The sequence below is a fragment of the Pristis pectinata genome, chromosome 16 (genome assembly GCF_009764475.1).
Source record: "Pristis pectinata isolate sPriPec2 chromosome 16, sPriPec2.1.pri, whole genome shotgun sequence".
Classification (NCBI taxonomy): Eukaryota; Metazoa; Chordata; class Chondrichthyes; order Rhinopristiformes; family Pristidae; genus Pristis; species Pristis pectinata.
Window position 1 is genome coordinate 45,870,034 of NC_067420.1, and position 12,403 is coordinate 45,882,436.

General features: G+C 42.6%; 1 protein-coding gene across 1 annotated transcript in view; it reads left to right on the forward strand.

Annotated features, from left to right (window-relative positions):
* The window catches only part of LOC127578827 (myosin-7-like), a 118,153-nt gene extending 108,359 nt beyond the window's left edge, over positions 1–9,794 (forward strand). Inside the window, exons 38-42 of the mRNA XM_052031317.1 lie at positions 3,272–3,442; positions 5,183–5,287; positions 6,385–6,480; positions 6,564–6,692; positions 9,687–9,794. Coding sequence (XP_051887277.1) covers positions 3,272–3,442; positions 5,183–5,287; positions 6,385–6,480; positions 6,564–6,692; positions 9,687–9,698 — 513 coding nt within the window. The 3' untranslated portion in view covers positions 9,699–9,794. The remainder of the gene's footprint in view (positions 1–3,271; positions 3,443–5,182; positions 5,288–6,384; positions 6,481–6,563; positions 6,693–9,686) is intronic.
* The last annotated feature ends 2,609 nt before the right edge of the window (positions 9,795–12,403 follow it).

Genomic DNA, 12,403 nt, shown 5'->3' on the forward strand with positions numbered 1-12,403 from the left:
TGGTGTATATGGACTTTAGGAAGGCATTTGATAAGGTTTCCCGTGATAGGCTTATTCAGAAGGTCAGGAGGCACGGGATCCAGTGAAACTTGGCTCTGTGCATTCAGAATTGGCTTGTCCATAGAAGGCGGAGGGTGGTTGTAGATGGAGCGTATCCTGCCTGGAGGTTGGTGACCAGTGGTATTCCGCAGGGATCTGTCCTAGGACCCTGCTCAATGTGATTTTTATAAATGACTTGGATGAGGAAGTGGAAGGGTGGGTTAGTAAGTTTGCAGATGACACAAAGGTTGGTGGTGTTGTGGATAGGGTAGAAGGTTGTCGAGGGTTACAACAGGTCATTGATAGATCACAAAGCTGAGCTGAGAAGTGGCAGATGGAGTTCAACCCGAAAAGTGTGAAGTGATTTACTTGGAAGGTTGAATTGAAGGCAGAATACAGGGTTAATGTCAGGACTCGTAGCAGTGTGGAGGAAACGGAGCAATCACAATCTTTTGACTGTGTGTGACATCAAGGAGCCTGGGTAAAACTGAGGTCAATGGCATCAAGGGGAGACACTCCAAGGGTTGGAATCATACTATGCACAAAGGAAGATAGTTGTAGTTGTTGAAAATCATTTATCCCAGTCCCAGGACATCACTACAAGAGCTCTCTAGGGTGGTTCCTACACCTAACTGTCTTCAACTACTTCATTAATGACCTTCCTTCTATCAACATGTTAGAAATGGGGATGATCACAGATGAGGACATACACAGGATCTGGATAATATTCTGGCTTGGGCTGATTGGTGGCAAATAACACCGATGCCACAAAAGTGCCAGGCAATAAACAACCCAAACCTATGCTTGATAATCAATGGCATTACCATCACATACCCCACCATCAAATTCTAGGGTCTACCATCGACCACAAACTCAGTTGGACCAGCTACAGAGGATGTGAAAAGCCTTTCTGTAACATCCAACTCCCTATGTGATCTAGGATGCATCCCATCTGGATGAGATGATCCGATTAAGCATAGCTAGTATTTCTAGTATGCTGCCTTATTAATTTTCATCCCATCCCTTATCTGTTCTACCTCTCTTTCTACTGAGATTTTGACAGCATCTTCTTTCTTGGTAAAGATCAATACAAAGCATTAATTTAGTACTCAAACTATGCCTTCTCCCTCTGTGCATAGATTGCTAACTTTATACTGAACTGGTCTCATCCCTCCAATAGACAACCTGCATACTAATACATGCTTATAAAATTTGGAATCCCTTTAGTGAACCACCATCTGCTTCTCATACTCTCTCTGCTCATCTTATTTTCATAGAACATAGAATGTTACAGCACAGTATAGGCCATTTGGCCCACGATGTTGTGCCGACCTTTTAACCTAAGATCAATATAACCCTTTCCTCCCACATGCCCTTCCATTTTTCTATCATCCATGTGCCTAGCTAAGAGTATCTTAAATGTCCCTAATGTATCTGCCGCTACCAGAACCCCTGGTAGCACGTTCCACGCACCCACCACTCTCTGTGTAAAAAAAAAACAGCTCCGATATCCCCCTGTGCTTTCCTCCAATCACCTTAAAATTATGCCCCCTCATTTCTGCCCTGGGGATAAAGTCTCTGGCTGTCCACTTGATCTATGCCTCTTATCATCTTGTACACCTCTATCAGGTCACCTCTCATTCTCCTTTGCTCTAAAGGAGAAAAGCCCTAGCTCACTCAACCTATCCTCATAAGACGTGTTCTCCAATCCAGGTAGCATCCTGGTAGATCTCCTCTGCAACCTTTCTAAAGCTTCCACATCATTCCTATAATGAGATGACCAGAACTGAACACAATCTCTAAGTGCAGTCTAACAAGGGTTTTATAGACCTGCAACATTACCTTGCGGCTTTTGAACTCAATCCCCCGACTAATGAAGGCCAACACTCCACACACCTTCTTAACAACCCTATCAATTTGCACAGCAACTTTGAGGGATCTATGGACGTGGACACTGTGTTGAAGATTTTCAACAACCACAACCATCTTCCTTTGTGCATAGTATGATTCCAACCCTTGTAGTGTTTCCCCTTGATGCCATTGACCTCAGTTTTACCCGGGCTCCTTGATGTCACACACAGTCAACTGCTGCCTGCAAAGGCCTCATTTTCCCCATACCCCCTCCCACTCCTGATTCCATCTACCCACTACCCCCACATTTTACCCACTGGCTCCCCCTTCCTCCCCCATCTAGTCACAACTGCCATTCACCTCTCTAATGGTTCCCTTACTTATTAGATTCTAGCTTATCACCCTCCCTTCACCCCAACTGACTCCATCAGTCCTCCTACTTGTCTGCCTCCATCTATCACCCACCTGCCACGTCTTCCAACACCTCTCCCCCTCCCTACCTGGCTCGATCTGCCCCTCATCCTTCACCCCTCCTTGGTCCACCAGTCACCCACTGGCCCCTGTCTTACCACTCACCCTCTCCTTTGTACTGGTTTCCTCCCCTCAGTCCTGACGCAAGATTTCAACCCAAAATGTCAACAATTCCTTTTCCCCACAGATGCTGCTCAACATGCTGAGTTCCTCCAGCAGTGTTTTGGACAATGGATACAAGTGGGTTGCAAGGGATAATTTTTGTTTTAGTCAGTAGTTAATACCCTGAAAAGGGAATTGAAAAGAGACCAGGGCTACAGGCAAAACCCAGAGGAATGGAACCAATGGGATTGACGGCGCCATTCCGTGCCCTAATAGTTCTAAGAAACCACAATTCAAAGGATGATGAGTGCAACTCGAGTTTTGAGAACTGAATCCACAGAGCAGAGACGAGCTGCAAAGCCAGCTGTGAATTTATGGACCAGTAGTCTGCAGCCCATACATTACCAGATTATTTGGATTCCATGACTGATTTACAGTATCTGCATCTCAAAGGTTATATTTACTAATGTATACACATGGTATTAACAGCCATGTAAGTGTATGTACACATGATGCAGATATAACCTCCAAGTTATATTATATTATATTATATTACCTACCTGTTCTTTTGGCATCTTCACCCACATGACTGTTGTAACTGAGTGATGTGCAAGTTACTGGATGTGAGATGTCTCCCTTTACTGTGAGGTTAAATAGACCTTTACAATCTACAGATTCATGATGTCTGGTCAATATTTTGTACAAACTATGAACTTCAACCAACCAGAGTGGCAGAACTTCAACAATTTGATATTTCATTTGTGATCAGTTTTGAAGATTACAATTAACGAGCTTTCATGGTTTGCAGGCTGCAATGATGGCAGAGGAACTGAAGAAGGAACAGGACACTAGTGCACACCTGGAAAGGATGAAAAAGAACATGGAGCAGACAACCAAAGATTTGCAGCTACGTTTGAATGAAGCTGAACAGATTGCACTGAAAGGAGGCAAGAAACAAATACAAAAGCTTGAGACCAGAGTAAGTAACACCAAAAAGAGCATTGGAGCCATCTGGGTGATTGTATGCTCTCCTTTGGCTTCTGGTTTGTCAGGGTGTAGGGAACAGCATGCAACTCACCTGGTCTTTGAAATGATACCTTGAGGCCAATCAGAATCAGACTCCCAAGTGAGTAACAGCAGGAAACAGTACTTGGGCAGGAACCTACAGGAAACAGCCAACTACCCAGGAGTAAGGAGAGTGGATGTATCTCTAGTACAAGAATACACTATGGGAGTGGAAGGCTGTTTGGGATTTCCACCTCGCCCTTTCCAGTAAAACTGTAGGAAGTTCAATGATCTGCAGTGTTACATATTTGATTTGGGGCAAGAATCATACTGTCACCCAGCAAAACATGGTGAGCTTTATCTCTGTTGAAAGCCACATTAATGCGGAACCACTGCTGGAGATTATTAGGTATCTGGAATCAGCGAACTGCTTGGCATCCACTCTCCTACCAGTAACCTGCCATTGAATCTAATATGCATCTTTTTAGAGGGAATTTTAAACATTTGCCTTAAAGACCTCAGCACAAGGAGGAATTCATCAGGGAACTTTTTATTAGCCAGTGAAAATTCTTTGTTGGTGTCTTTCTTGGATTCACTCAATCCTACAAAGCTGATCCACGTGGGCTTTATCTAAGTGTATGGATGTAACATCCCTCCCATTGTGGTCCAAATCAGATATGCTCTTCTTATGGGCAACTCTTCAATCTTTCAGTCAGGTCAAGGAAACACTTGGAGAGAGGAAGTCTCATACAATTATTAAGATGTGCTGAATCACAATAAGGTGACCCCATTAGATCGCAATCAGACTCAGTTTAATCCATACGATTCCTTTTTTACATAATACAGAATAAAGAACACACTGCCATAGTCCACATCAGTGGGTCAATTTCTTTGAACAAAAGGTGGTCCTAAATAAACTTCAGGAATTCCAAGCCATTTATCCCAGGAAGTGCCTCCATAGCATTCCTATTTCCAAAAGCCTTTACCCTGTCAGTCCTATTCCCTCTTTTTATTTATCTCCTTTAAAAAGAACGTAAGAATTAAAGGCCAGACTAGACCATCTGGCTCTTTTCAACCTGCTCTGTCATTCATCAAGACCATGGGAGATTTTTTGCCTCAAGTACTATTTGCCTGCACTATCCCCATATTTCTTGATTTCCTTAATATCCAGAAATATATTAATTTTTGTTTTGAATGAACTCAATGCCCAAAGCTTTACAGCTCTCCATTTGGAGAATTCCAAAGATTCATCACCTCTGCTTGAAGAAATTTCTCCTGCTTTCCTAAATAGCTACTTATTCTGTGACTTCTGATCCTGGACTGTTGAACCAGAGGAAGTGTTTCTCTTGCTTCCACCCTGTTGAGCCATGTAAAAGAATTTAAGTTTTAATGAGATCACCTCTCATTCTTACAAACTCTAGATAATAAAGGCCGAGTCTATTCAATCTCCTCCAAATTTCCCAACATCATGCAATTGTTTTCCAATTATTTATACATTGCTTGTTCCATTTGTTCATTTGAAGAAAACTATTTAGTATTTTAAACCACTCATCCTTCATCTCAGTGCCTTTCATATTAAAACAAGCGAATACAGGCTTATTTAGACAAACGTTAAAAGTACAATTTAAAATCCATTCTCTAGAAAGATGACTGTGCTCAAATCAGGAGTTTTAGGTCATTTAGTGACAGGTTACTTGTTTCCTTTATTTACCAGGTGAGGGAGCTGGAGTCTGAGCTGGAGTCTGAACAGAGGAAAACTGCAGAATCATTGAAAGGACTGAGAAAGTACGAGCGGAGGATCAAAGAACTGACCTACCAGGTACAGTACCTAAGGAGCTTGTGACATGGTGTTGATAATGCAGAACCATTCACCTCACCTATCCCAGCTTTTGCTGTATCTCTGAGCAGGAACTTGAATTGCTCCACATGGAAGCAGACCTGCCTGAATTAGCACAAGCTTATTATGCCACTCAGTGAGAGGTTGAGTCTGGTCCAAGTACTTACTGTCTTTTCCCCACATATCCTTTGATATAAGTCTGTAATCTCAATTTTAAAATTAACAACTGATCTCACGTCATCTGCTGTTTGCAGAAGTGTTTCAAACTTTGACATACAAGGGGTCATTAGAATGTTTCCTAACTGCATTCTAACATCAATTTTTAGTTTGTATCCTCCCCCCGGCCTTGGACTCCCAAACCAATGGAATTTTTCATCTAATCCACTGTTGAATCTTGTACAAAATCTTTTGGGATAAGGAACCACAAGTAGTCCTGGGCTGTTAAAAAGTAGCCAACAGTTTGCAAAGTCTGCCCCGGCATCCTTCTAGGGAAATGTGTTCCACTTAAAATTTTGAAAACTTCCATAACAACCTAAATTCTAGTTAATATAATTAGTCCTAGTAATTTAAGATAGGAGTCATAGTAGGTGTTCGGTAAACCAAAATAATAATACTTACTGTTTTGAAAATCAGAAATCTCACCCCTGCTCTAGCATTCAGTAGTATGACCAAACTTGTACATTTTTCAAGTTAATGACCTCTGAATGTTAGAGGTCTGGATGAAAGGTTGTCAACCCTGAACTTACTCTCCACAGCTGTTGCTGACTTGCTGAAGGTTTCCAACATTTTCCATTTTATTTTAGAATTCTAGCATCTGCATGACTTTGTGTGTACTGTCACCTTCATCTCCCTCATCAAAACCCCAACTTGAAAACAGTTCTATTTGGAAAAACAGAATGTCTCCACATTCTGTTGTGCATAGTTTTATATGCACAGGTTGTGCATAGTTTTATAGCAGGCCCTGCAGAAAGCTACTTGAGTGACCTTATGGTCCTTACTATTACCACCACTGGATGAAAAGTTTCAAACATTCATCCATGACCTGAAGATTTGGTTTTAACCTGCCAATTTTTGCCCAGGGCGAGGAGGACAGGAAGAACATTGTTTGTATGCAAGACCTCATTGATAAACTGCAGTTGAAAGTCAAGAGCTACAAGCGTCAGGCTGAAGAGGCTGTGAGTTTGCCTGCACATTGCAAGTTTGTCACATTCATGCACTTTTCAGTCATCCAGATAACAGGACTGTGGTTTTATTACAGGAGGGAAATGCCAGCACAAACATCGCCAAGTTCAGGACATTGCAGCGTGAATTGGATGATGCCGAGGAACGTGCTGAGATAGCAGAGTCTCAGGTCAACAAGCTGAGAGCTAAAACCAGGGACATCAAGGTATGAAGAGAAACAGGCAGCTTCATCCTGGAAGGGTGGCATAATCAACTCACCTAGTATGCTAAAGGTCCAGTGTATCTGGATCACTCTGTGCATCTGCAGTTCACCACAAATATAGAGCAGTTGCAGAGTCGTACAATCAATTGTACAGCATGAAAACAGGCCATTCAGCCCAACTCATTCATGCTGGCTAGTGGGCACCCTTCAATATTAATCCTGTCTCCCAGCGCTTGGTCCATAGCCCTTCATACCTAAACGATTCAAGTACTTATCGAAACACTTCTTAAGTGCTGTCAGTGACCAGGCTTCAACCACTCTCTCAGGCCATGAATTCCAGGTACTCACCACTATCTGGATGAAGGTCCCCCTCAGATCCCCTCTAAATCTCTTCCCCCTTACCCTAAATCTACATTCACTAGTTTATCTACCTCTGATATAGGGAAAAATTTCCTGCAGTCTACCCTATCTGTACCCCTCAATCTTATATACCTCAATCATGTCCCGTCTTTGGTTAGCCAACAGTTGAAATACTGTGTGCAGTTCTGGTCACCGTGGTATAGGAAGGATTTGATAGCAGTGGACGCAGAGGAGATTTACAATAATGTTGCCGGGTCTTCAGGAGTTGAGTTATAAGGAAAGATTGAGCATGTTAGGACTTTATTCCTTGGAGCGGAGAAGAATGAGGGGAGATATGATAGAGGTTTATAAAATGATGAGGGGCATAGACAGGGTTAATGCAAGTAGGATCTTACCACCTAGATTAGGAGAGATAAGTACGAGAGGACGTGGCTTTAGGGTGAAGGGGGAAAGGTTTAGGGGGAAAGGTTTAGGGGGAACATTAGAGGGTACTTCTTCAGTCAACGAGTGGTGGGAGTGTGGAATAGGCTGCCATCTGATGTGGTAAATGTGGGCTCGCTCTTAACTTTTAAGAGTAAATTGGATAGATACATGGACGAGAGAGGTCTGGAGGGGTATGGGCTGGGGGCAGGTAAATGGGACTAGTGGAATAATGTTTCGGCACAGACTAGAAGGGCCGAATGGCCTGTTTTCTGTGCTGTAGTTTTCTATGGTTCTATTCACCAGAATTTTGGCTAGGATCTAGTGTTACCTGGGAGGACCGACTATTTAGGTTTGATATCTTTAGGCAGACCAGGCTGAAGGGGAAAATTGAAGAGTATAAAGTCATGAGAGGCATGTCCAGGCTAGTAAGTGAAATCTTTTCCCTGCAGCAGGAGGTGTTTAAAGCTAGAAGCCAGCTAAGTTTAGAAAAGGGGGTTGGAGGTGATTGGATGAATTTTTTAATTTCACCTGTAAAGCAGTTAAAACCCTGAACACTCAGTCCACGTGGTGGTGAAGGCATATACTCTCACAACATTTAAGAAACATCTGGACAAGCACTTGAATTGTCAAGGTATAGAAGGCGACAAATCATGCTGGTAAATGGGGTTAGTGTAGCTGGGTCCTTGGTTGACATAGTGGGCCAAAGGGCCAGTTTGTGCGCTGTATGACACTATGACTGGTTCCAAATTTATAGTCAGCAGCATCTATTGCCTTTATGATAGATTCCACCAAATTCCCAATGGGACCTTTGCAGGATCTAGGAAAGTTGGGCAGGCCATAATCAATGGATCCATCATCTCTGCAGATACTTGCAAGATCCCAGTGTGCAGATCATCAAGTCCATAGATCTTATCAGCCTTCACTTTCATTGGTTTGGTTATCTGCAAGTGTTTCGTAACAGTAAGGTTTTATGGATTGGCCCTTTTTTTTGTTCTGAGCCTTGGGATTTCAAGATGAAAATCTTATGGGGAAATTACTCAGACATGCATGTTTCAAGATGGTATAAACCCATAGGTATAGGTGTTTTTCTGTGTGACTCTACACAATGTGATACAGGAAGCATATCCATAGGCTGACATGAGCAATTGTCCAAGGTGGGGAAAGAAAGCAGTGCGTAATGAGGGCCAGTGGCAGCGTGGGGCCTGCAGAAGCACTGGGATGGAAGACCAATAAACTGCCAGTCCTCCTGCTCCATCCACCTCCCACCCACTACTCTCCCCACATAAATGGAAGGTTTAGTCAATTTTGGCCTATGCAGTGCTTTTTTTAAACCTCATCCCTTCCCACCAGCCAGGCAGTGAAACACATGAAGCAGAAATTCACCAGTAATTCTTCTAATGAAGCCTACAGCATTCTGCACTGTCAATGCAGAAATCACACACCAATGGGATGATTGCTTTACAGAATAGCTCCCTTCAGGTTGCAGTGGTGACCCTGACCTTGTAGTCACCTCTCACTTTAATTCTCCATCCCACCTCTCCATCTTTATCCTCTTACAGTTCCAAGAAAGCCTAATGTTAGGTTGAAGAACAGCACCTCATCTTGTCTAAGCATTTCACAACCCTCACAACTCAATATCAAATTCAACAATTTTAGATAGCCAATTCTGACATAAGGTCAAACCCTGTAATATTAAACTCAACTTTTCATTCCTCTCCAGATGCTGTCTGACCATTTCCAGCATTCTATTTTGTTTCAGATTTTCTGCAATTGCAGTGCACTGCATTAGTTTTAAAAGGCTATTTCAAATATTTTTACTATTTCTGCTTGGGCCAGCCATGAATCTATTGCTACTTTTTCCTTCAAAGTATAGGATGACACAGGTTATGAATTGTTCAAAGCCCCTTAGACAATAATCAACAATTGTACAGCAATTCTAGTTACAAAGTTTTATTTTTCAGCTACTGTCACCTCAAAGCCCAGCTTTTTTAAACAAGAGGCCAAGAAAGTAGGGGACAATTAGAGTGTTATGATTCCATCGTTCTGAAGTCTGCCAACATGGCATTACAGGAACTGCCACAATTTGCTCCCAGAACACTTGATCTCCAAGACTCAGCCACCCTCACTCTGAAGGGAGACTACTGATCCTGTTCGTATTTAAGGTTTTCTAATGTGTTTTTTTTCCTCTTTTCATCCACCCCTCCCCCCATTCAGCACGAAGAGTGAAGGTCAGATGTCAAGGAATATTTGACGCAGCACATTTCTGCTTTTTGTTCCTATGTAGTTTTAGTGCACCAAATCCTGTGTGAATAAAGCAAATTGTTATGCAATTCTCAATCTTGGGACTGATCCTTTTGAATGATAGGCCTTTAAAAATGAATTCTGGTAGACTCCTTGTTTGGTTATATTTAAGTAATAATCTAGACTAAATAATAGCTCACATACGAAGATAGTGATGGGGTAGTAGGTGGAGAATTCAGAGAAGTAGGTCAAAAGACTAGAGGAGATCTCCATTAATGAAGAAGAGGTAATCGATGCCTTGGTGTTTTTAAAGGTGGATAAATCCCCATGACTAGATGGGATTTATCCCAGGCTGCCAAGGGAGGCATAGGAAGAGAGATTGCTGGGGCTCTTGCTGAGATTCTTAAATCTTTACTGAAAACAAATGAGGTACCAGATGATGGAAGGATGACAAACACACTGCCCCTTTTAAAGGAAAAACCTGATAACTATAGACCTGTGAGCCTAACATCAGTGACAATGGAAGATGTTGAAAAAAAATCCTGAGGAAGAGGATTAATGAAAAGGCAGAGACTAATCAATCTGCTGGAGGAACTTATACACTGGAAACTGAAATGTCAACAATTCCTTTCCTCCCACAGATGCTGCTTGACTCACCAAGTTCCTCCAATAGATTGCTTGTTGCCCAAGATTCCAGTATCTACAGATTCTTGCATCTCCAGAGATTAACCGGCATGGCTTTGTCAAGGGCAAATCATGTTTGACCAATTCAAATGAATTCTTTGAAGAGGTACAAAGTGTATCAACGAGGGCAGGGCAGTGGATGTGATTTACATGGACTTTACTAAAGCCTTTGGCAAGGTCCCACATGGGACACTGGTTCAAAAGGTTAGGGTCAATGGTATCCAGGGCAAATTGGCAAAGTAGATCCAAAATTGGCTTGGCAATAGGAGAGAGAGAGGGTGATGTTAGAAGGTTGTTTTTAGGATTGGATGTCTGTGACTAGTGGTGCTCCATGAGGATCAGTGCAGGGACCCTTGTTGTTTGTTATATGTGAATGACTTAGATGTGGATATAAGAAACATGATCTGTAAGTTTGCTGATGACACAAAGATTGGCAAAGCTGTTGACAGTGTGAAAGGTAGTCTTAGGCTGCAGAGGGATATCGATGTGTTGTTGAAATGGGCCGGAAAACAGCAGATGGAGTTTAATCCAGACAAATATGAGGTGATACATTTTGGGAGCACTAGAGGCTGGGAGATGTACCATAAATGGTAGGGTCTTGGGGAGTATGGAGGAACAGAGGGACCTTGGAGTACAAGTCCATAGATCCTTGAAGGTGGCTAATACATGCAGATAAAGGTGCAGTGGAAATTCAGCAGAATCAGTTATGAGGAGAAGCTAGGTCTCTTCATGCAGCAGAGGGGGCATGATAGAAGGTTATGAGGGGTATTTTTCTCCATATCAGAGGTAGATAAAACAAGAGGACATAGATTAAGGTAAGGGGAGGAACTTTAGAGGGGATACAAGGGAGACTTTCGCCCAGAGAGTGGCAACTACCTGGAATGCACTGCCAAACAGCATGGTTGAAGTTGAGTCACTGACAACATTTAAGTGTCTAGATGAGCACTTGAATCTCTTGGGCAGAGAAGACTAAGTACTGGGTGATGAGATTAATACAAAAGGGTGCCTACTGGTTTGGATGGACAAGTTGGTCCAAATGGCCTATTTCCATGCTATAACAATTCTATGAACTGTATACAGCATGAATACGTTAGACTTCAGGCTGTGAATTCTCATCCTGAACAATCCTTGTCCAACCTTGCTTAAGAGCTCCCAGATTAGAGCAACACTGCTTTGGGCTGAAGGGAATGAGAACCAGAATCATTCCCCCTGACTGCGACAGGGAGGAAGCCTTTTCAGTGCTGTAGGACCTGGGACTGGGAAAAAGGAACGTACATATAAAAATCAATCCCCAAAACTCCTAACCTTTAGTGTTAGAGCACACTAACTGAGACAATACTATACATAAAATCCACAGGCCTTTTCTGACAATTTTTTTTTAATTCAAAAGGACACTGGGTGCAATCCAGCTTTCTGTCAATGACCTTGCTTACAAGAGAGGTCATCTCATACCTTCCACTGTCCTCAAAACAAATAGACCTGGACTTGCCAAATGTCTGAAACCATTATTCAGACTGATCCTCTGAACAGACTGTATGGATGGATAACTGGGATTGTTCACAGCAGCCTTCACAGAAACTGGTACTTAGCAAGTTTCACATCCACCAATATAATGCACCTTTTAAGAGGAACATAAGCAGCTATATCAAACTCTGGAAGATTTATCATTTGCTCACATATCTACTCAAGATCCAGGCACTGGGACCGAGGGCTCAGACAAATTTTGTGGCACCATAGGTGGCTTTGCTGCAGAGCAGGGGAGGGGAGTCTAGGCGAGCAGCAGTGGTGGGCGATTCATTAGTGAGGTAAACAGACAAGCACTTCTGTGGCTTAAAGTGAGACTCCAGAAGGGTCTGTTGCCTTGTCTGGTGCCAGGGTTTTGGGATGTCTCAGATCAGGCACAGAATATTTTGAAGGAGTGGGGTAAGTGCTAAAGTAGTGCACATTGGTACTAACAACATAAGTAGAAAGAGGGGCAAGGTCCTGCAGAGTGACTTTAGGGAGTT